General features: G+C 42.4%; 1 protein-coding gene across 16 annotated transcripts in view; it reads left to right on the top strand.

Moving 5' to 3' along the window:
- Nucleotides 1-25,168, top strand: part of GRIP1 (glutamate receptor interacting protein 1) — a 483,847-nt gene that overhangs the window by 408,828 nt on the left and 49,851 nt on the right. For 10 of the 16 annotated variants that reach the window (XM_083182482.1, XM_083182490.1, XM_083182476.1 and 7 more), the window contains exons 8-12: nucleotides 7,277-7,424; nucleotides 9,766-9,935; nucleotides 11,773-11,928; nucleotides 13,412-13,567; nucleotides 23,145-23,331. In XM_083182482.1, coding sequence (XP_083038608.1) covers nucleotides 7,277-7,424; nucleotides 9,766-9,935; nucleotides 11,773-11,928; nucleotides 13,412-13,567; nucleotides 23,145-23,331 — 817 coding nt within the window. The remainder of the gene's footprint in view (nucleotides 1-7,276; nucleotides 7,425-9,765; nucleotides 9,936-11,772; nucleotides 11,929-13,411; nucleotides 13,568-23,144; nucleotides 23,332-25,168) is intronic. The other 6 variants (XM_083182475.1, XM_083182479.1, XM_083182486.1 and 3 more) reach the window with 3 other exon arrangements.

The following is a 25,168-nucleotide window of genomic DNA, read 5'->3' as shown; positions in this document are numbered from 1 at the left end:
GCAATATGGTCGCTCAGCGACCATATTTCCCGCGATTTTGCACTAAATCGCCCCCCGTGTGTACGCACCTTTAGCTTACATTGTCACTTGTGACATGCATCGCTAACATAAATCCTGCACCCAATCAGATCAGTCATTTCACTTTTATTACCTGACATAGTCAGCTATTCATTAAGGGTACTTGTGAGTTATCCGGGCGCCCGATGTGGTCATCGCATGCCATTATAATAAGCATACGATACGACGCGATGCGACGCGATTTTCCATCGCGTCGTATATCGTCGCATCGTATGCTTATTATAATGGCATGCGATGGGATACGATGCGACGCGACGCGATGTTTACACTTCCCGCCCATTTTTAAACCCGCCCTCTGGCACATCTGGCAGAAAATCAGTGTGAGGTAGTTTCCAGAGGAGAGAGCAAGTGTTTGAGTGAGAGAAATTGTTTTTCAGCATTGTTGCATATTACTGAGGTGAATTATTGGACATTTACCCCAATATTGCCCCATTTGGCCCTTTACACCTGCCCCATTTCACCCCTTACACTATTATTGGCAAAATGGCTGTGGTTGATGGCATCTTCAGCCTCCCAAAAACAGAGGAAGAGACAGTCACATTCCTCCAGGAGAAAGGGCTGCTCCCATTGACTGCCACATGCCCAAATGGCCACCCTATGCGCCTGTCCCTGAAAGAACGCAAATGGCGCTGCTATATTAAAATCTGCAGCAAAAAGCAGACTCTGCGGGCCTCCCTGTTCTATCCTGGGTGCAGGCTCCCCTTCATGACGATCCTGCGGTTTATCTGGTGCTGGTGCGATGAACTCACATCCATTGAATTCTGTACCAAAAATCTAAAACTCTGCAATAAAAGCACCATTTTCTACAATGCCCTGATGCGGGAGGCATGCCAGTGTGATTTAATGGCACAGCCACAGCAACAGATTGGAGGCCCAGGGAAAATGGTGGAGGTCGATGAAAGCCTCTTTGTCAAACGCAAGGCCAATGTTGGCAGAGTACTCCCACAGCAGTGGGTGTTCGGAGGAGTGTGCCGGGAGACAGGAGACTGTTTTATGATTGCAGTTCCGAAAAGAGATGCACCCACTCTCATTGGTGCAATTGTGCAGCACGTGGCACCTGGCAGCACCATCGTAAGTGATTGCTGGCGTGCCTATCAAACCAGTGAACTGGAGCGGGCTGGTTACAGCCACTTGCGGGTTAATCACCGCTTCAACTTCGTCGACCCAGAGACTGGTGCACACACGCAGAATATTGAGCGACTTTGGGGGTGTGCCAAATGGCGCAACAAACGCCAGCGGGGAACAGCACGCCATCATCTAGATTCCTATATGCAGGAATTCGTGTGGAGAAAATGCCTGGCGAGAGACAATGTATTTGAGCGTATTCTGCATGCGCTCACATTACTTGATAAATCATGATGTTGATAAATCATGATGTTGATTAAGATTATTGTGTGCTTTATGATTATTTGTTATGCTAATTTATTTCATTCTTATGTTAATTACACAGTTATTACCTTTAATTCAGTTGTCGTTAATGTGTCAGATATGCATGATATGGATGAATGATATTGGATGCTCACAGCCAACCCGAAGCGTGGCGAGCGCAGCGAGCCCGCGAGGGGCGGCGGTACGCGTCCTACGACCTTTTCATGCCCTACTATCCACTAGGGCGTGGAGTGAGAATATAATAGTGTGGCGAGCGCAGCGAGCCACCGAGCCCGAAGCGTGGCGAGCGCAGCGAGCCCCGCGAGGGGACACGGATACCTTCACAGGTAAGCGCGTCCCTTCGTGGGCTTCACAGGTGTCCATGTCACTGTGGACACCTGTGAAGCCCACGAAGGGACGCGCTTACCTGTGAAGGTATCCGTGTCCCCTCGCGGGGCTCGCTGCGCTCGCCACGCTTCGGGCTCGGTGGCTCGCTGCGCTCGCCACACTATTATATTCTCACTCCACGCCCTAGTGGATAGTAGGGCATTAAAAGGTCGTAGGACGCGTACCGCCGCCCCTCGCGGGCTCGCTGCGCTCGCCACGCTTCGGGTTCACGTTGATAGTGGAGTGGTGTTAACAATGGGGATGGGACTGACATTGTGTCACTTTTTGGGACACTTTATTGGGGGTTTTACACTGCAAAAATCGGGTGGTATCGCATCGCATCGCATCGCATGCCATGTGGTTAACATGCCATGCGATGCGACACTTTACATAGTACCCGATGTAAAATCGGGTTCGGGTGGTCATCTCGTCGCGTCGCATCGCATGCCATTTGGTTAACATACGATGCCATGCGATGCGACGCGATGCGCATACGACCAAAAATCGGGCGCCCGGATAACTCACAAGTACCTCATTAAGTATATATTTAGCAAAAAAGTCCATAGCAACCAGTACATATTTGAGACCAGCTCTTTTATTAAAATGAAACAGAACTGGAAAGAAAGTATTTTATTGTTGACATTTAAGAGCAAAGCTTACTAAGCAGTAACTGGTTTTAGAACTGCACAATGCCATTTCAAACATGATTACATCCACTCAATCCACAATTGATTGTGTTCTAGGACACTGAAAGCCCAGGAGCAAAGTGTTGGAAGCTTCACTGGAAAACAGTTTAAACTTCAGTGATTGACAACATTGCTGGTGAAGGTGCAATAGGCATGATGTTTAAGTTCATTAATGCGTCAAGACCATTTTTTTTTTTATTATTGCCTAGTTGCTCCTTGTAAAAATGGATTTCTGTCTTTTTTGTTTTTTTTTGCATAAGCTTCTGATATATAGTATGGCCAGTACACATTAGAACAATATCTTGACGAATTGTCACTTTGGAACAAGAAATGGTGAAGATCATTCATTGTGTATGTAGGGTTGAATGCTCCTTTGGGTCACATATGAGAACTTCTGGTTGGCTGTCCCGCACTGTCAATCAGGCAATATTCTATGAGGCGCTGTGCATTATACCACATAGTGTGTAAGGGCAATCTTGCATGGTCCGTATCGCTAGTGTGTACCCAGCCTAAGTAGTTCCTGCCTCATTGTTCTCCCAATTCTTACTGTAACATGTGGAAAAAGGCACACTCCTTAGCTAGACTTAGCTCACAAAATATATGGAATGCTTGCTTGGCATTACACTCAGCAATGTTTGGGTTCAGGCTCTCTGGGATGGTATAGTTATTAGAGTTATTGTTAAAGCTTTGTATTAGAGACAACAGCCCTCATCAATACCAGTGGAAGAGGCTTCTGTGATGCCTGTTCAAACAACTTGTATAAAGTTGTATATTAAAATGGGTAGCTTTTCTGTGTAATGCCCAATCAAATATTTTAGGAAAAGCATTAACAATACAAAAAGAGTATTCGGTGCACATACATTGGGGTGTACTCAATGCGGCCGGCAAGGGGGTTAAACGGCAGCGATTGTCGAAAACAAGTGATCCTCGCTGTTTCACCCCTGCGGCTCCCCCCTATGCAACGCGTCTGGGAAATCCTTCCCCAAACAGGCTCATGGCTAATGCAAGGAGCCCGCTGCATTTAGCCGCGAGTCTCGCTGTTTCTGTTTCACATGCCAATTCCCCCTCATTCCAAAAATGGAGTGAGGGGAAATCAGCGTATACAGGGGGGGGGCAGTTGAATACTGACAGGGCGAGCTGTGACAGCAAGCAGGCAGCAGTGCTCGCTGTCACAGCTCGCCCCCGGCATTCAATATACCCCATTGTGTTATACAGGTATGATCTCATAATATCTAATCATGAGGAGAGTGAATACTGTACTTGCTGTGGGTAATCCTGATTTTCCAATTCAATATTAGTAATAAGTACAATCATGGAATTTAATTGCACTATAATTCATTAATGATGAAATAATGAGCAACCGCGGTTATCCTGCTTTAAGGGTGCCACAGATTTGTTGTACCAAGTACCAGCCCGACTTTGCGCGACTGCTGCCAAACCTCCTCAGTGCTGTAATTAAAGCATATTTTCTTCTTGACAAGCTAATGTGGGCTGTTTACATGGTGTGTTAATGGTACAATTTTTAAGACCCATTATATCATATTTATATGCTACAGTCATTCAATGATATATGTGGTTGTCTATTTGCTTGCAGTGGAAATCAACCTGCAATAATGTAATTTTTAGTTCTCAGGGAAATAGTGTTCCTATAAAATGGAACTGTGTTCCTATAAACATTCTGAAAGGAAGTATTTGTTTACTTGGGTATTGTCAGGGAAATAAACATTGGCATGTCTGCAAGCCATGTTCAAGGATGATTTAACAACCACACTCAATACAGCTAGTTTTCTAAAGCAACAAGGGAAAATGAAAACGGCAAATCTTTTATTTGCCATAATCTTTATTGGTAAAGGAGAGAACACCAAGTGGGGAATCAGGAATTTTGTCTAGTACGCTCTCATACTATCTGCAGTGTCCAGTCTGCTGAAGCACCATGAGGGGCAGAGGGAAACATTGCGCATTTATACCCCTTTCACATTGCAGCTTTAACACGGTATATTGCTGTTTTTTTACCGTTTTAAAACCGGGACCGCTGCAATGTGAAAGCTCCATTGTCAATTTGCCGGTATGGTATTTTGAAACGTGTTAAAAGCAGGATCCTGCACGTTTGTGATGGAAAAAAACAGCATTGAAATGGTAATACCCCTTTCAGACTGCACTTAAATGGGTAATATACCATTTAAGCTATGCGGTGTGAAAGGGGTTAAGGCTGTCTGACCCATTTTTTTAAAACGTTTCACATTACCGGGTCAATGCCGTTTATGCGATGTGAAAGCAGCTTTACAGTACAGTATATGTGCCTGTGTTTTCTGTTGTCTCCTCCATTTGACTGCCTGCCCTGGTGATAAACTATTGTATGACTTTAGGGTGGCTTTGCAGTGGTCAGCAGTATACAGTAGGTCTTAGGTTAGTGGCATTACTGTGGAGTAAATAAAAATTTGGCATACCAAAACCATAAGGATATTCCAATACCTTACAGTACCTAAGGGTTTGTATAGTAAGGTGACATACTGTAGGTAAATATGTGCTTTACACTTGATTATATTCATGTAGGCTATATATATGTTAATGGTTTCTCAGGAAAGGTGGGTACAATAATTAAAACCTTATAGGGTCACATCTGTATTATAGACTAATGCAGGACAGGACAACCTTTGGCTCTCCAGATGTTGTGAAACTACAAATCCCAGCATGCCTTGCCACAGTTTTAACACTCCCTTATAGCAAAACTGTGGCAATGCATGATGGGATTTGTAGTTTGACAACATCTCGAGAGCCACAGGTTGGCCAGGCCTGGACTAATGGGTCTATCTGCCTATCTACCCTCTAATCATTCTAAAAAGCACACCAACACTTAAGGAGCCTACACATGAAAGAACTGTCTTGAGCGATGTATCAGCACTGGTTGCTGGGGTCCGTGTTCTCCGGTGAGAACACTGGCCCTGACCGATTAATATCCAGCACGATATATCTGGTGATAGTGGCGCTCGCGGCCACACATCGCTATCACTATGGCCTCTACACACAAAGTGATGTAAGGGCATTATCTAAATGATCTAGTGAGATTGCTTAGAAAATGCCCCTAAATCGCTTTGTGTAGGCCCCAATATATTAATCATCATGGATGAGTCTGGATTAGGGAGCCCTCTTTGATCACCATTCTCGCAAGGAACCTGTTTTTGCCCCATTCATTAGTACAATTAAATTAATAGAATAAACACTTGCAAACGCCACAATATGCTTCACATGCACATTCTCAGCATGATGTCTTCTAAGTAATAATCTCTTCTCATGAGATGGCTAATTTATTTTATAATTTGAGCTTGACAACATCTGCTTCCAGAGAGCATTTAGGTCTGATTTATTTTAAAATGGATTAATTTCTGTAGCCTGCTGTCTGTGCAGCTTCGTCCAACGCCACTTCATTTTTTTTTCTTCTAAAGGTCATCTTTTACAGCCATTTGTGATATTAGGAAGACCTATGGTTTTACAGGTCAAAGCTATGGTTATGTCGGAGTACCTCGAGGTCCCTTACAATGCTCAGAGTGTCTGATGTCCTGTCTAGTTGGACTTTGATTCACCACACTTATATTGTGTAATTTGTTTGTAATATAACTTTTTTTCAATTCAAGAAATATGAATAGTGATCCGTGGTTTCATAATAAGGAATAACAGCACAATTAATCAGTATTGAAAAACTGTGATTTCAGTTTCCATGCACAAGAGACATGGCACAGTTCACAACTATGGGTCAGATCTGGATTTCTACTAATCAGATATTTGTGGGTCTAAGCATGTGCAAAATGTGGTTACTCAAAGTCCCCCTTAGCCGCAGCATGGGGACATACTACTGCAACTGGGACCATTCTAAAACTGGGACCATTTGACTTCCTAAAGCATTTGATATTTACTTGTACAGCACTGTACAGCTGATTCCCTGGAGCTGTGCAATACCAACTACAGTACATTAGAATCTGGCCCTGTACACCTATCCTGTAATCCTTTCCACTGTGTTGCCGTTCCCCCAACATTTCCTTAAACAAACCCAGCTGGTAGTAAACTTTGTCAGCCATTAATCTCCCTTATTCTTACTGATTCTTCCTTGCACCACTCACCTCTCAGTCATCCCCTACTACCTGTAATGCCATCTAGAAACTAATATTTCAATGGTTACAGTCTGAAGGTTTATTATTTTTGTTTGGTCGTCTTTGGTTCTGTATGTGTGCCTATAGAACTCTTTATTCATCTGTTATAATAGGACACATAACTAACGACTGCTCATACTGTATTTTCTAACTACATTCAAATACATGTACAATACATGTAAACTGAGCTGTGACTAGAAACCATTGCGGCTAGTATAATTATACCCACTCTCCATTATCTAGTTAATCCTAGTAAACATGTATATCAGATGCAATATTTGGCCTCTCTATGATTTTGGCTAGCTTTAAAAGCAGCAGAATAACCCCCAAGAGAAATGCCCATGGTGTATGTGTCCTAATAGTTTTAATATAGAATAACCTTAGGAAACTTGCTACTGCTTAAAGCCATTACATTACTAAGGTCATGATATGTTTGCCTCAGGATTGTGTCAGGTTCAGGGAAAATGTTCTGTGCACAGATGACTGGAAGGTGGAGCACTGAAGGCCTATGGACATGAGGGCATTGATTATGCTCTAAGATATTGTTGCAATCATGAACCTTTAATTGGATTTGAAAAAGTAACCCGATTCCCCCTTCTCCCCACTCAACAGACACTGTGTCTACAGCCTCTGGTCCGCTACTAGTTGAAGTTGCCAAAACTCCAGGCTCCAACCTTGGAGTAGCACTAACTACCTCGATGTACTGCAACAAACAGGTCATTGTTATTGACAAGATTAAATCTGCGAGTATTGCGGACAGGTAAGATCTTGATTCGGTTTTCTACTGATTTGTACATACTGCCCTGAATGTTGTTTTGAATTTGTTTAGAATTAATATTTCAAAACAGTTAAAAAAAAGGTCAAAGAATGGTGACATCGGACTCCAATTTCAGTAATTATTGTACATTTAAGACATGAACTTTCACAAAGTATTCACTAATTCTTTATTGTGCCTGGTCTCTGCAGACATATACTTATACACATAGCCTTGGTACATGATATGGTGTAAGACTCCTGGTGCCACTAAGCTTCTTATACATTTTATTTATGTAGTAGAAGCAGCAAAAGTGTACTAGAGACATTGGCTGCAAATCTAATCGCACAGGAATTTTATGAAGTACAAAGTTATAGAAAAAGCTGTTGCCGCTACATCCTAGCACTTCAAACACAAACTCAGACTCCGTAGATGCAGATGTATAAATGTAACATATGTAACAGTGCTATCTGGCTAAGTAGTGTTGTTGCCATGAGTGTTTTTATTCAAGCAGATAAAATGCACATTTTGAGTGAAAAAAGATGCTTGGTGGCACCGGTAAAGTAGATGAAATGAGGGTAGTGTCTAGATCCCCTTCAGTTCTGACAATTTGCCCATCATGCCCTTGGTCCACGTATACCTGATGGGGGAATATAAATCTGTGGTGAGCGAAGCGAGCCACCGTGCCTGAAGTGTGCGAGCAGAGTGAGCCCGCGAGGGTACAATGCAGCTAAAATTAAACAAAATAACCTACACCTACGTGAATTATAGATAAAATAAAAAACGTTGTGAGGGCATCTGACAACTGAACATCACATCCTGTAATCAAGACTAAAGGGGATCTAGTCTCTACCGATGAATGAGGCCCTAATTAACTGCCCAAAAATAGGGTTTAGTCATTGTGGTCATTTCATGTCATTGTAGCTCATACACTCATTGTGATTTGTTCTAATACAATATTTTGATTTACGTAATAAAGATTTTTTTATTGCATTGAGGCATCATTGAAAATACATTACAATCACTTGATATGTTATCCAACAAGTGTCATAGGTTAATATAATAGATCGTAAAGTATATATTGGTATACTTCAGGTACAGAATATTTGTTGTTATGACTCGTAATAAATATTTTAATAATGTTTATTGGTACTTATGTAGTATCTGGGCTGCCGATTTTTTGATTGTATGCCTTAAGTTAAGGCATACAATCAGATGCGATGCGATGCGATATCGCATCGCATACGACCATGCGATGCGATGCGATGACCCGATTTTTCCATAGGATTCAATGTTAAAATGGACTGAGTCCATTTTAACATGGAATTCAATGGGAAAAAGGGGTCCTTTTCATACCCCTACTATCCAAGTGGGCATGGAGTTGGATATAAACCTGTGGCGAGCGTAGCGAGCCACCGAGCCCGAAGCGTGGCGAGCGAAGCGAGCCCCGCGAGGGGACGGTATTCTGTGTCCCCTCGCGGGGCTCGCTACGCTCGCCACGCTTCGGGCTTGGTGGCTCGCTACGCTCGCCACAGGTTTATATCCAACTCCATGCCCACTTGGATAGTAGGGGTATGAAAAGGACCCCTTTTCCCATTGAATTCTATGTTAAAATGGACTCAGTCCATTTTAACATTGAATCCTATGGAAAAATCGGGTCCATCGCATCGCATCGCATGCGATATGGTCGGGTGCGATGCGATGCGATGGACCCGATTTCAAAATCGGCAGCCCAGTTACTACATAAGTACCTGTTTATTTAATTATTAATGGGGTCATTAAGTGTTATTACAGGTTGAGTATCCCGTATCCAAAATGCTCGGGACCAGGAGAATTTTGGATAACGGATTATTCCGTATTTCAGAATATTTTAATATTTCAATGATGTATTTTGAAGTATCTTGCATTTATGTTGTATAAACACATCAAACACATGAAATGCACACAAATATATTTTATTACCACATAAAATACACACAAATATATTTTATTTGTTCAAAAAACAAGGTTTCAAGAACATGAAAAAAGTTTGTGTACTATCTCAGATATTGAATTTGAATGCCAAGCAACCATGTTCTTGTACATATATAGTGCCAGTTACATATCATGTCCTCAGTAGTGCTGTTACAAATGTCCCCAGTGAGTTTTTAACAAAAAAAATTATTTCTTTTCACTTTCTGGAATGTCTGGTTTTCGGAATAATTCGGATAAGGGATATTCGGATACGGGATACTCAACCTGTATAAACATGTGGTATAAAGTAGTAAAAACTGGTTATGTGAACATTTTTGTTGTTTATTTCGCACCAAGACATTAACCAGCTCATTTTTATGGTGGTGTTATTCAGGTGTGGTGCTCTTCATATTGGGGACCACATTCTGTCTGTGGATGGAACAAGCATGGAGTATTGCACATTAGCAGAAGCCACACAACTGTTAGCAAGTACCTCTGAACATGTGAAACTAGAGATTCTTCCATACCATCAAACACGCTTGGCACTGAAAGGATCAGATCACGGTAAGATGATCTGTAATGTTTTGTGGTGCTCATACTGGGCGATATCTAATGTTTTAGAAAACTTCTACAATGGAACTATGTCAATACCACTAACACAGTATTCTCTAAGAGCCATTGCAGAAGATTGGGCTAGCATTACTTACCCCCTACTCTTGTGCAGTGGCAGAACAAAGGGTGTAATTCACCATGGACCTGTAATCCGAGAATTTGCAAATGAAGCTATTATCTTATGACTGTGCATATGTGCTGTACGCATTCCTCGTGTGAAGGTGAAATAGACACTGAAAATCTATATGGATCATAAACACAATGCGATTGGAGCTTGGGTTTTGGGGTGGAAACCTGACATTTTCTCGGTGTGTCAAAAAAAACGCAGGCATGCCCAGGCATTTATCAAGGAGGGTCTGGAATGTCATCTATGACACTTTCTACCCCGTCTCGGGCGCAGATTAATGGAAGCCTCAGACCTACTCAAAAAATGCAAAAATGCTTCAATGATTTGGGAATTGTGCATGTGTTTGCAAATAGATTGCGATTAGCAATCCAGTCACAATTCTCACAATTGAATAAGGGGCGTTTACTCTTTCTGTCTGGGTGGCTGCTTTTTTTTTCTCGCAGTCCATTGTGAATACTCCACATTAACATCCATGCTGAATTAGGCGCAACGTCCATTAGTATAGACGTTAAGGGGTATAAACACTGGGCGCTCAGCACAGAGCCACGATGTGTGTTGAGCGTTCGTGCTGAAGCACGTCACTCAGCACAACAGCCAGGTGCCCCCCGTATGTTTGGGACTTTACAGTCACAGACCAGTGGCTACATGTAGGCTTATGACAAGACTCTTCTGCTTTTGATTAAGACACATTTCTCAGCCTGTTCTTAGACTGAGTTACACAAGGCAGAGCCCAGTGGGGTGGGAAAGTAACTGTATACTGCATGTTGGCAGGAGATCTCTAGAAGCTAGAGGAAAGGTTATCTTGCATGTATCTTTGTTGTCTTGTCTTGTTTATTTTTTACGTTATCCTGCAAAGTGTGAATGTGCTTTTCTATTCATTTGACCTTCTGGGATTCATAGCCTGTAAACTGAGCAGCAGAAAGCTTCTCTGAGATGTGAAGGCTGTGTGCATGTGAAAACAAATTATTCTAATATCCAATTCACACTCTATTGTAGCTTAGTCTTCTTTTTCAATTTTCTTTCCAAAAGATTTTACAGCTTAGATTTATAAGTCCATTCTCTTGCACAATGCACGGAAGCTCTAAAAAGCCAAATCATTTTTAAATATTGTTAAAATCTAAGTATCCACTTATTCCTACCATATTGAAATAATCGCATTAAAAAATATAAATGCTAGTATAGTAATAAAAAATGACAAAAATATGCTAACTGTAAAAAGAAAATGATAATAGAGATGTCCAGAGTTCTTGATGGTCTCTTAGATTAGCTGGAAGCACAGTTGTTCATATGTATAAAAATATACAGTCACTGTCAACAAAGGTTTGTACAAGTACAGTATCTGCCAGTATAGCGCGGTCAGTACTGCTTTCCATATGCCCCACAGCTGTGTATGATTACCATCAATGTAGTCACAGGTTTCCAGGACCTGGAATGTTTATTCAATAAGAAATGATCATTAAAAGCAAATATATGTAGTACTTTAATTGTCCTGTGCAATCCCCTTATGTAATGCTTGAGTGCTGGCAGCTTAGGTCGTGATGCTTCTTAATTCCTTGCTTAACTGCTCTCACTTCACTTTTGTTCATTAAAATTCAGTTACCTTTCCCTCTTTTCTGGTTCTTTTCTTTTTCCTGATTTCCTGTCATCCCTTCATGCGGGCAGTAAAGGTTCAAAGGAGCAGCGAAAGGCAACCTTCATGGGACAGCTCTGCCAACAGCCACCGCCGCCTCACCTACCAACATTATAACACCTACCACCCTGACCATTGCAGGACGCCAGCCATGAAATGCCAGAAACCACCTCCTCAAAAACTCCTTCGTAATGTGCCACCCTTACTTTCTGCCACTTCCTTTATTCCCCCTCGCTCTTACTCATGCTTTCCCATCTCAGGCATTAAGGCATTGCTTTTGTCTCTCACCCTTCACTTCTAACCGTGAAAGTTAAGAATCTAATTGCTGCTTAGATGAGTCTTGGTATAAGATTTAATGCATTATGGTCTGTAAAAGGAAAGTGTAGCAGGGACAGTCGGCCAGATGCACTATGCTTCAAAAGGGATAAAGTGGAGATTGATAAACTATCAGCCAATCAGCTCCTGTCATATTTCAAGCACAGCCTATAACATGGCAGTTAGGAGCTGGTTGTTTATCACTGACCTTTTGAACCTTAGCACATCTAGCCCAAGGTAGTACACATTCCCCACTATTATATCACTGAATAAGTAGGAGACATTGGAACTGGTCATGTATATTTTTCAGTAGACACTTTGAGATATTGAGAAAGATGTTTAATGTAGAAGTCACTAGTTCTTCCTTCTGCCCATATCTATAGAGCCCGCAGGGGGATTTGTGTTGAGCATGTTTAAGCTGCATGTCATAATGCATACACTTGTAGGCGGCCATCACTCAGAGCTCATTAATGACAGCAGTGTTGCTTGCCGACGTTTCATACTGATGCTTTAGATAAATGACTTTGTAGGCATGACGTGCAGAACAGATGTACTAGATCAGTTCTAACTATGAAACGTTCCAAATGAAAAATGGTATTAGAAATTATCATAGCCGGGTACATTAGAGAGATTCCTAAGGGACTGTGATTGAGCGCTTCTCTTTGATGTTATCCATGCAATGTCTAAATTGGAAGAAACGCACTTTCTATGCTTTTCAAGTAATATAAATTGTTTGACAACATTGAAAATTGCTGCAAAATGTTAAAGCTTTAACTACAGTTAATATTAATGGCAGCTTTATTTATGATGCCTACGTAGGTTGGGGTTTGTAAAAGAACAACATGAATTCTCTCTTCAAAGCAGTAAAACATAATTTGACAAGCTGTGTAATAAGTCATGGAATATTATTTATTCTGTTTAGAGTTTGTTCAGCTTTTTTAGACGTACTCGCTGTTCATGTTAACAAGTAAAACCATTTTGCATTGAAGTTTTTATAACAAAAAAACATATACAGTATCAACAATGACAAATACTGTTCAGACTCAGCACACCATTGTAGTGAGTGTGTTTGTATCAGCCACGCCGTGTCAGCCGTGATTTGAAGACATTGTAGGTTTTGCATAGAAATTGTGACTGCAGTCACTCTTCTGTTTTTGGATGTTTACACGTCCTAAATAACTTTCACATCCTCTACAAATTTTGTAAACTGCATTCTGTTTCTATAAAGGTATGCAGGGTGTTTTTGTGCAGTACAGGCTTTTAGTAGGTGCTCAGTGATTGGCGGCTTAGCAGTGTTGTCACAGGTCAGGCAAGGAATTTATGAGCATTGTGTACTATGTAGACTCTTTCTTGCAGCAGCATTGGTATCTTCGTCCTTCTCTCCTACCTCCATGAGTGCATACAGCCTGAGCTCGCTCAATACGGGAACCCTCCCTCGCAGCCTATACCCTACCAGCCCACGGGGGACCCTGATGAGGCGTAGACTGAAGAAGAAGGACTTTAAAAGTTCATGTAAGTCATTTTGCAATGATAGAGTCCTGTGATTGTGCATTGTTTGTAGCAATTCCTCTCCTAATAATGGAATATGGCGGCTTTTCAAGACAACTAAGTGCCTGCATAAGGGTTAAGTGAAGCCTGTATGAGATAAGATGTACTACTTAATAAGAATAACCAAACAAAAATATCCAACAGCTGAATTACTGGTTCAATGCTAAAGCTGCTGACATACAGTTTTCTGGTAAAATAGGTCATACAATGGTTCAGATGTGACCTGATAAAAATAAACAATAGATTCAAAAAGAAAGATGCAACAAATTTTATAAAGAGAACAGGTGTAGACAATGACAGTAGTAACCAATTAGCTTCTAGCTAGCATTTTATAGAATACACTTGATAAAAGATACATATTGGGTGTTCGAACTTGAATCCAACAGTCGGAATCCTGGCCAGTTTTTGCCCGGCTAGACAGTTTCTTGGCAGGTGGAATTCAATGTTCCACCTATCGAGTATCAAAGAGGGGGCGTGCCAGCGAAGACGGCCGTGGATTGTTGAGAAACGGCCGTGAATTCGACAATCCATGGCCATTTCCGACAGAACAGATCCGGCTGGTTTTAGAGTCGGATCTGTTTTGTCGAGATCCGCCTTCAATGCTGTCGGAAACTACAACATTTTATAGGTGGTGGGCGCTATTTCTCCTGTTGGAAATAGCGCCTGGGATTGAATACCCCCCTTAGTAGCTAATTGGTTGTTATTGCCAACTTCTCCACATGTCCTTTTTAAAAGGTATTATACATTTCACCCAATGTGTGTACTTACTCCTAAACAGTGAGTTGCCATGAGGTTTGACAGCTGATCCAGTAACAGTAATGCTTAAGTTGCATTAATTGCTTGCCATACTTTATACACAAGTCAGGGATGTTATTAAATTTGCCAATCTCACTTTCAATTTAAAATTTAATTAAATACAAACACCCCTTTATTCTTTGTTTACTAGTTTAAACATGCCATTGTGGTATACAATGGCGTATGAGCAGTCTTATATATCCCCCCAGTAAGGCCCAATGGGGTTTTTTTTGTTGTTTTTTTTTTTGCACCAGTTGTGTGAAAGTACTAAATTCTGAATGACTCTCTTGATTTAACATTTTTAAATTGTATTTATCACAACTATGAAAGACACCTATATTAATTGTGTATTAAAGGTTATAGATTCTTTCATTTCTTTGTGAAGTAATTTAGTATTAGTGTCTTTACATATGTACATACATACACTTTAGTTAGGATGTAGGCAAGATAGCTATTATTAATGATTTGTTTGATGAATGTCTCCAGTATGATGTAAATACTGTATTTGTATACATACAGTATAGGAATCACTGTCTCCAGCAGTAGGAGCTTTAACACTATTTCAGGGGACTTAAAAGCAGGTAGGCAATGTAATGAAGCAATGAAGAAGGCAAGTCAGATGTAACAGCTGACTGACATACTATATAAGGAGGGGCAGAGCTCATTTGGGAGCGTGCTCATTGAGAGGGAAGCTTGCATTACTAAAGTGAAGCTTGATTACTTAAGTGAGTTGGAAACTGAAGCAGGTGAGTTATCTTGCATTCTGTCTTGTATTCTTTATCTGTCTTTCTATATAGAGACTGTAATTTTGAGGGAGAAATCTGAGTGTGATTTTTGTTGTGCCTGTATCTGTATAGTGTATTGTTACTAGGTGTGAACTGATACTAGGAGGAGGAGCTAAATCTAGGTGTTAAGAGAGATTAGGGGGAGGAGCTGAGTGTAACAGCTGACTGACATACTATATAAGGAGGGGCAGAGCTCATTTGGGAGCGTGCTCATTGAGAGGGAAGCTTGCATTACTAAAGTGAAGCTTGATTACTTAAGTGAGTTGGAAACTGAAGCAGGTGAGTTATCTTGCATTCTGTCTTGTATTCTTTATCTGTCTTTCTATATAGAGACTGTAATTTTGAGGGAGAAATCTGAGTGTGATTTTGGTTGTGCCTGTATCTGTATAGTGTATTGTTACTAGGTGTGAACTGATACTAGGAGGAGGAGCTAAATCTAGGTGTTAAGAGAGATTAGGGGGAGGAGCTGAGTGTAACAGCTGACTGACATACTATATAAGGAGGGGCAGAGCTCATTTGGGAGCGTGCTCATTGAGAGGGAAGCTTGCATTACTAAAGTGAAGCTTGATTACTTAAGTGAGTTGGAAACTGAAGCAGGTGAGTTATCTTGCATTCTGTCTTGTATTCTTTATCTGTCTTTCTATATAGAGACTGTAATTTTGAGGGAGAAATCTGAGTGTGATTTTGGTTGTGCCTGTATCTGTATAGTGTATTGTTACTAGGTGTGAACTGATACTAGGAGGAGGAGCTAAATCTAGGTGTTAAGAGAGATTAGGGGGAGGAGCTGAGTGTAACAGCTGACTGACATACTATATAAGGAGGGGCAGAGCTCATTTGGGAGCGTGCTCATTGAGAGGGAAGCTTGCATTACTAAAGTGAAGCTTGATTACTTAAGTGAGTTGGAAACTGAAGCAGGTGAGTTAGAATACTGAAAAAGGTGAGTTTGAACACAGTCTAAATTTTCATCTTCTATTTTATTGTATTATATTCATCTTCTTTCTATCCTATTGTAACCTGTTGCTCAATTTTGACATTTAATTCTTTTTATCTATATTTTTTCCAACATTGTATTTCACTTTACTCATTCACTATTATCTTCTCTTATCTTTGCCACACATTTATTGCACTCTGTTTCCCTCTTCACGCCTGCTCACATTTGCCTCACTTCTGACCTTCTCTGTTCCCTTCATCCTCTCACTTGTTGCTGTTTCATACTTAATTGGATTACTCAATCAACCTGATTTTACCCACTTGTCTCCTCTCTGACAGTAGTTCCTTGCCTGTCACCTTCTCTCTCACTCTGTTTACTACCACATCCTCGCAAATCTACTACAGACGCTGTCTGTCCTCCCAAATCCCTCTGTCTGCTTTCACTAACCTACCCTCTCACCTTCGGTTCCTCATGGCTGTTAATCTCTCAACTTCACTTTCTCCAACTGCTCCTCCCCCCTCCCATCCCATACCTATCCTGACCACTCGCCCCCGCACCCCCACCCTCCCAACGACCCCCCCTCGCTTCTGCAATCCCAAAAACCTTATCCACATAAATACACAACCCACCCCCCCTCTTTCCTGTGCACTATGGAACGCCAGATCCATCTGCAACAAACTCCCTGCCATCCATGACCTATTCATCTCTAGAGCATTCCACCTCCTTGCTATCACCGAGACCTGGCTCTCCACCTCTGATTCTGTCTCTCCGGCTGCTCTCTCCCACGGTGGCTTCTCTTTCTCTCACACTCCCAGGCCGGACGGTCGCCAAGGTGGCGGCGTGGGTTTTCTCCTCTCAGCCTCATGCACCCACAGTGTCATTCACCCTGAACCCTCTCTTCTTTTCTCCTCCTTTGAGTCTCACTCTATCCGTCTATACTACCCCTACCACCTCCGTGTTGCTGCAATCTACCGCCCCCCTGGCCCTATCTCCCAATTTCTTGACAACTTCGCCGCCTGGCTCCCACACTTCCTCTCCTCTGACCTGCCATCTGTCATTCTTGGTGACTTTAACATCCCCTTGGATAACCCCGCTGATCCTGGCACCTCCAAACTCCTCTCTCTCTGCTCCTCTCTTGGCCTATCTCAGTGGACTACCTCTCCCACCCACATCCAAGGACACTCCCTCGATCTCGTCTTCTCTCGCTCTTGTTCCCTTACTGACTACACTATCTCGGCTTTTCCTCTTTCTGACCATCACCTCATCTCCTTCTCCCTCACTGCTTCCCCCTCTCCCACTCCCCCTCCCAAGCGCATTGTCTCACGGCATAACATCAACACACTTGATCTTGCTGCCTTCTCAAACACGCTGTGTCCTCTTCTCGCCCCAATCACCGCCATGTCCTGCCCGAACCTCGCCGCCTCCCTCTATAATGACACCCTATCTTCGGCATTGGACTCTGCCTGCCCTCCATCCTCTATCCCCCTTCGATGCTCCAACCCCCAACCGTGGCACTCGCCTATCACCCGATTCCTTAAAAAGTGCTCTCGCACTGCTGAGCGCTTCTGGAAGAAATCACGCTCCCTCGCGGATTATCTCCATTTCAAATTCATTCTTTCCTCCTTCAGCTCTGCCCTTGCTCTGGCCAAGGAATCCTACTTTAAGTCCCTCATCCTTTCCCAATCATCCAATCCCCGCAGGCTCTTCGCCACCTTCAACTCCTTGCTCTCCCCCCCTCCTCCAGCTCTTCCGTCCTCCATCGTAGCCGCTGATTTTGCTACCTACTTTTCAACCAAAATCTCCTCTCTCAGGACTGCCATCACTGCTGCCATGACCTCACCCTCTCCCTCCTCCCCTCCTACATCCCCACTCCCCTCCTTCCAACCCCTGTCCTCATTTTACCCCACCACTGCTGCTGAAGTCCACTCTATCCTTCAATCCGCTTCTCCCTCCACCTGCCCGCTCGATCCTATCCCCTCCAATATTATCCGTCGTCTCAGTCCGTCAGTCTGCTCTCACCTGGCTCACCTCTTTAATCTTTCCCTATCCTCTGGGATCTTCCCTTCCTCCTTCAAACACGCTCTTGTCTCCCCAATTCTCAAAAAAACAAATCTGGACCCCAACTCTCCATCCAACTACAGGCCCATCTCCCTCCTCCCTTTTGCCTCCAAGCTCCTAGAACGTCTGACCTATAATCGTCTCCTAAGCCACCTTACTGCTAACTCCATTCTCGACCCCCTCCAATCCGGGTTCCGCCCTTTACATTCCACTGAAACTGCCCTGACCAAAGTCACTAACGATCTAATATCGGCTAAATCCAAAGGCCTCTTCTCTATCCTCATCCAGCTTGATCTGTCGGCTGCCTTTGACACTGTTGACCACCCTCTCCTGCTCAACACCCTCCGCTCCTTTGGCATCACTGGCACGGTATTCTCCTGGTTCACCTCATACCTCTCCGATCGCTCCTTCTCCGTCTCCACTCCGAGCTCCTCCTCTCCTACTACCCCGCAGCCAGTCGGTGTTCCCCAAGGGTCTGTCCTTGGCCCTCTCCTCTTCTCTCTCTACACCACCTCTCTGGGCACCCTCATCAGCTCCTATGGTTTTCATTACCACCTTTATGCTGATGATACCCTAATCTATCTCTCTTCCCCCGACCTATCCCCATCACTCCTGTCCAAGGTCTCCGAATGCCTCACGGCCATCTCAGCCTGGATGACCCAACGCTTCCTGAAGCTAAACATGGCTAAAACTGAACTTCTAATCTTCCATCCCCCGAACATCCCATCTTCTCCCACTATCTCCATCAGTATTGGTGAAACCGAGATCACCTCCACCGACCAAACACGCTGCCTCGGTGTTATCATTGACTCCTCCCTCTCTTTCACCCCCCACATTCGTGCTCTCTCACAGTCTTGCCGCTTTCACCTACGCAACATCTCACGCATCAGACCATTCCTCTCCACTGACGCGACCAAAATTCTCATTCACTCTCTTGTCATCTCCCGCCTTGACTACTGCAACATCCTTCTCTCTGGGCTACCTCTCACCCGCCTCGCACCTCTCCAATCCATTCTTAACGCTGCTGCTAGGCTCATCTTCCTCTCCCGCCGCTCTACCTCCGCCTCCCCCCTCTGTCTATCTCTTCACTGGCTCCCCATTCCTTTCCGAGTTCTCTTTAAACTCCTCACCACCACCTACAAGGCTCTCTCCTCCTCCACCGCTCCTTACCTCTCTTCACTGATCTCTATCCACACTCCCTTCCGTCCTCTTCGCTCCATCACTGACCGCCGACTGACCTCTCACCTAATCACCTCCTCCCACTCCCGTGTCCAAGACTTCTCTCGCGCTGCCCCCCTGCACTGGAACAACCTCCCGCCACCCATCAGGATTTCTGATTCCCTTACCTCCTTCAAGCGCTCCCTTAAAACCCACTTTTTTCGACTAGCCTATCCCTCCTCCTAACCTCTTTTGATCCTCCTATCCTGCCTCCATTCCCCTCCGTTCCTACTTATCCTGTTGTTTTTCGTTCGTCCACCCACCTATTTTTAGTATGTTAACTCTTATGAGTAGGGCCCTCCTTCCTCACGTACTCACCCTACCTCTTTACCTCACCTGTGCTCCTGTCCTGTTCTTCCCTTCCTCTACTTCATCTTCAGTCTCCTCGACAATTTTGACACCTACTTCTGAACTGATGCTGATTTTAGTTCTACCAGCTATACCCCTATTTATACTGTATTTTTCAACACACCCTGTACGTTACCTCGTAATTTTTTTGTTTGCTATGTACGGCGCTGCGGACACTTTGCGGCGCCTTATAAATAATCGTACTACTACTACTACTACTACTACTTGGTTGCATAGGGAGAGGTATCAGCAGTAGAAAGAAAGAAGTAATAATGCCACTGTATAGGTCATTGGTACGACCTCACCTAGAGTATTGTGTTCAGTTCTGGAGGCCATATCTCCAGAAGGATATAAATACATTAGAGACTGTACAAAGAAGGGCAACTAAAATGGTGCATGGCCTACATCACAAAACGTACCAGGAAAGACTAAAATATATATACTTTAGAGCAGAGAAGGGAAAGGGGGGACATGATAGAAACTTTCAAATATATCAAGGGTTTTAACAAGGTACAGGTGGGAGACATTCTTCACAGGAAGAGGAACAACAGAACACGAGGACATGCACTGACACTAGAGGGAGGAAGATTCAGGGGAATTGTGAGGAAGAATTACTTCAGAGAAAGAGTAGTAGATAAGTGGAATAGCCTACCATCAGAGGTGGTAAACAGAAATACAGTAGTACAATTTAAACATGCTTGGGATAGGCATATTGATATCCTTACAAAAAAATAAGGATCAAATATGGTTTGAGGTAACAGGTTTAAAAAAGGGGCAGACTAGATGGGCCAAGTGGTTCTTATCTGCCGTCAAATTCTAGGTTTCTATGTTTCTATAACACCTTTCAAGAGAATAGGGAAAGTGTAGCAGGAAAAGGTCATGTGTGATAAATGTGTCAGGTCTCAGAGATATACTGGCAATTAAACAATGCATAATTAACTAAACATAATTTTCAATTCATAAGAGATGAATACAAATAGTGAAGAGCACTCAAGAAGAAAACTGTGATTTATTATATAGGTTTTAAATATTCTTGAATATTCTAATCTTGTGTTCCCGTTATAATCTTGTTTTTGTATGAGTTACATACTGTAGTATTCCTTCTAAATTATGAAACCGCTTTAACCTTCATGATAGAGTGGTTGGAGCACCTCCAACCTACAGCCTTTCACACTACAATTGCTTTTCTGCATAGCTCATCAGATCCCAGGCAGCTATACAAGTGATGCGTCCTTGAAAGGCAGCAGATGTTAGAGCTAAACTCGAGTTTTGGTCATTCTGGCAGGGGCGGATTTAGGGATGATGGCACCCATAGGCACAACAATAACGGCTGCCCCCCCCCCCCGCCTAATTGTATTATTTGATTACTTATAAGCCCTCATTTGATAAAAGCCAATTTAATGGATTAATTTAAAAAAAGACACCAACTGTGACTTTTTTTAAATAATGTATTCATATTTACTAAGTAGGACAGTTTACAGGGGCAGTGTCTGCATGTCCAATCCATTTGCACTCTATTCAAGATGGAATATGGTACAGTACAGTGTATATTTTGCACTTACTGGTACATTTCAGGTTGATAGTACTATCACAAGCATACAAGTGCCGCCCCCAAACATGTGCCGCCCCTAGGCACGTGCCTCGCGTGCCTAATGGGAAATTCGGCACTGCATTCTGGGCATTATAATCCAATTGTTGGACATGGTCCCATGGCCTTTTAAAAAAAAAAAAAATAGTGTGTTTGTGTGTGCATATATCACGAACAAATTTGAAAAATAAAATATAAAAAAATGTAAAATCAAGTGAAAGACTGTAACATATTCATACTAAACAAAAATAAAATCAAAATAAATAGTTTAAGACAGTGGTTCCCAAACTGTGCGCCTAGGTTCCCTGGGGTGCCTCGGAGCACTTGCAGGGGTGCCTCAGGTTGGTGTTCCAGAACCAATTAAAATTATTTATGGCCAATGAAACAGGCAAAATCAGTGCTTGGGGCTTCCAATGATAAAATATGTGGGGAAACAGAAGTGAATCGTGTTCCTCACCACATAACTGGACCTAAGGATGACAACTTATTTAATTTAAAAAAAAAATGTATTCTTGGTAACAAACTTTGGCCTAGGGGTGCCCTGAAAAATATTCTGATACTCTAGGGTGCCGTGATTCAAAAAAGTTTGGGAACCCCTGCTTTAAGATAAACTACGTTAGCTAAGTAAAAAAAAAAAACTAAGCAAACCTACCTGCTTCCTTACTTTGCCCTCTGCTTGCTGTATTGGCCAGTTCTCCAGTCACATTTAACCTTCCACATCCGGTCTGTTTATTTCAAGGAACCAATGTTTGTCACGCTTTGATCTTCCAATTCATCTAAAGCTGTTTACGCACAGTGTGATCGATTTTGACTATTAATTTTGACCATTTAGTCAAAATCGCACAGTGTTCAGCCGCATTCAATCTCGGTGCAGGGCACCGCAGCATCGGTATCGCATGGCTAAATAGACTAGGCATGGAAAGGTTATCTTGACTGCCTGCAGAATGTATTTGGCCTAGGGCCAAATAGCCAGATAGTGTAAATCTAAAGTAAACCTTATTGCAGTTAACCAAAATTGCCCAATAGTCTGAATCTCGCCATGTGTACACACAACATAAAATAGAAAGATTTTAAATAAAAATATAGGCCCAAGTAATAAAAAAGTGGGATCCAGTGTTTGAGAACCATGGTGATACCTTGGCAACTATACATACTATTATGTGTAGTACAGAGAACACTAAGCTATATAATAATTATCAGTACATTAGGCCACAGTTGTAAAATACTATACATTTATTAGAACACTCTGCACAAATAATAATTTGATTTCCATATTGGTAGTTTGATGTTTCTGTAAAAGCAACAACATATTGCACATGAGTTAGCGCTCAACTCATCTTAATGGAAAACACGTGTCATCGTTCGTTTTTACTGCCATTATCACTAATGTATAACCATTTGCAGAGGAGGACTTTACATACCGTAAATTGAAAGAATGACTGGAACACCAAAATGCCAATTAGTAGTTATTACCTTGTTAATTGACTTTTCATCATGAGCATTTTATTGTAAACTGAAGGTGGTCTGTGCCAGTGTGCACTGCAGGTGCTGGTTTTGCTACAGAAATGTGGCCTGCTCATAATAAACATTGCAATATTGACATATCCGCTATACAGCTCTGTTTCATGAGGTCTTTAAAACAGGACATGTAGTAGACCCCCTTCTGTGTACCTGATGAGTAAAATGGCGGTATTGTTCTGTAAAGAAGGTGTATTTATGTGAAGAGACAAAAGATAAACAGAAAACGGCTTTAGGTAATGTGTATTATTTTCTCTCTGTTGATATTTCTCCCCTTTCACTGATGTTTTCCCCATGCAGTGTCCTTGGCATCTAGCACTGTTGGCTTGGCTGGACAGGTTGTTCATACAGAGAGTACAGAAGTTGTGCTGACTGCTGACCCCATTGTGGGATTTGGGATACAGCTACAGGGCAGTGTGTTTGCTACAGAGACCCTGTCCTCCCCACCACTCATTTCTTACGTAGATATTGACAGCCCAGCCGAAAGGTGAGCAACCAGTGACATATCACCACTTTCCATCAGGCTAACAGGGATTGACTGTACAAATTATTTTCTTCTCTAGAACAATGTCCATCTCTCCTATCCTATGTACTGTAAATGTCCTGTATGAGCCTTCTTTCGAATGATATTAATAGCTGATTCATGTACAGACTACAACATTACAGTATATTACATTTCACTTTAAGCACATACCTTTCACACTAACTTCCCACTGGTGTCTGCTAAACAATAAAAAATGTCAGTGCTCTGCATAGGGTTCCATACATATTTTCAGCCCTGCTTTTTTTTTTTATTGAATATTGTCTTGGATTGACTGCCTACATTTACATGGCTAATGACAATACAGGGTGTTATGGCCCATACACACTACAAGATTATCTTTCCAATATGGCTGGTTGGAATGAAAATCTGGGAACAAATTACAATCAACCATTTGCTCCCAAATGCCAAAAAAATGGACAAAAGCAGTCATCTGCATAAATTGATTTCACCAATTTGTCTGAATGACTATTTTTGTCTGTTTTCCATGTTTAGAGCAAATGGTCAATTGTCATCTGCTCCCAAAAATTTCTAGATTTTCATTCCAATCAGCCAGATTGAAAAGATAATATTCTAGTGTACATGGAATCCCTGATGTGTGGCAAGGTTGTGCTAGCTATGCCTTGCACACCATGTTGTGTCTGTGCCATGTCATTTTCACAAGTGCTCTAGCGGTTTTTGTTACATGTCACCCTCAAAGGGCTTACATTACAGGCACAGTAACAGAGAGCAATCTGTGCCTTTAAAAGGCAATGCATGGATTGGACAGTGCAAACACTACAAAAAGGAGACTACAGATCTGCACTGTACAGTATGTCTGCATACATTGCTAGACAGAATTATATCTGCGCAGCCAGCAAGTGGCCAATATTGTGCAAAGTTCTTTAAATAAATATTAAATACTCAAGCTGGGTCATCTCTAGTTCCAATCAATGTAAAGAATTGAACAATTTTTATCATTGCAAAGTGTTGCACTGCTTTAACCCAGTTATTACTTAATGCCACCTGGGATCCCAGAGTTTGGCCCATAAATGCCAGGATCTTAATCCTGGGATTTAGATCCTCCAATTCCAGTATTCATGGTTGCGCAGTTGTGCCAGGCAGCACTTGGATGAGCGGGTATACATGGTGCTTTATGTGGGGAGTCATAGACACACAAAAAGCCAAAGGCATTTTAAATGCAGGGCCGGTGGCCAACCAATCGGAGGTGGGGGAACGCCAGTCAGTCGGGGAAATGGCTACAGCAGTGGCTTCTGATTGGCTGATGGAGCACCAGCACTGATTTGAAATGCTGTTGGCACTGTGTGTCTGTGACTGCCTGCTTAATAGTAAGTGCCATGTACATACTCCCTACATTCTTCCTGTCCTTCCCCACCCTCCACTTCTCCCTACACCCATCCTTCCTCTCTGCTCTGTACTCCCACACTCCCTATCTTCTCCCTATACCACATCTCAAGTCAAGTCCTCTGTGGTCTCTATATCAGCTGTGTCCACTCAGTACATTATAACATGGAAATCCAGTCATATTTCAGCCCATGGTAATTGGTTGCTACATTGTTTGGTTGTTTCATAATATACAAAATAATAACAATGATAAAAAGTAATCCTGCCATCCTCTATGACTGTGCCTGTGACTCTTTTTTTTTTTCTTCCCCTGCCTGTATATTAGTATTTATATGACTTATATGGCCTATACTATAAAATGTATATACTAATTTGTTTTTACTGCGGACATCCAGGTTATCTCCGGAACCTTCTTTTTACCAAAACGGGATAATGATGG

This window comes from Crinia signifera, chromosome 4 (genome assembly GCF_055691185.1).
Source record: "Crinia signifera chromosome 4, ASM5569118v1, whole genome shotgun sequence".
Lineage (NCBI taxonomy): Eukaryota > Metazoa > Chordata > Amphibia > Anura > Myobatrachidae > Crinia > Crinia signifera.
Note: the sequence above shows the minus strand (reverse complement) of the source record. Positions and strands in the feature narration are given on the sequence as shown.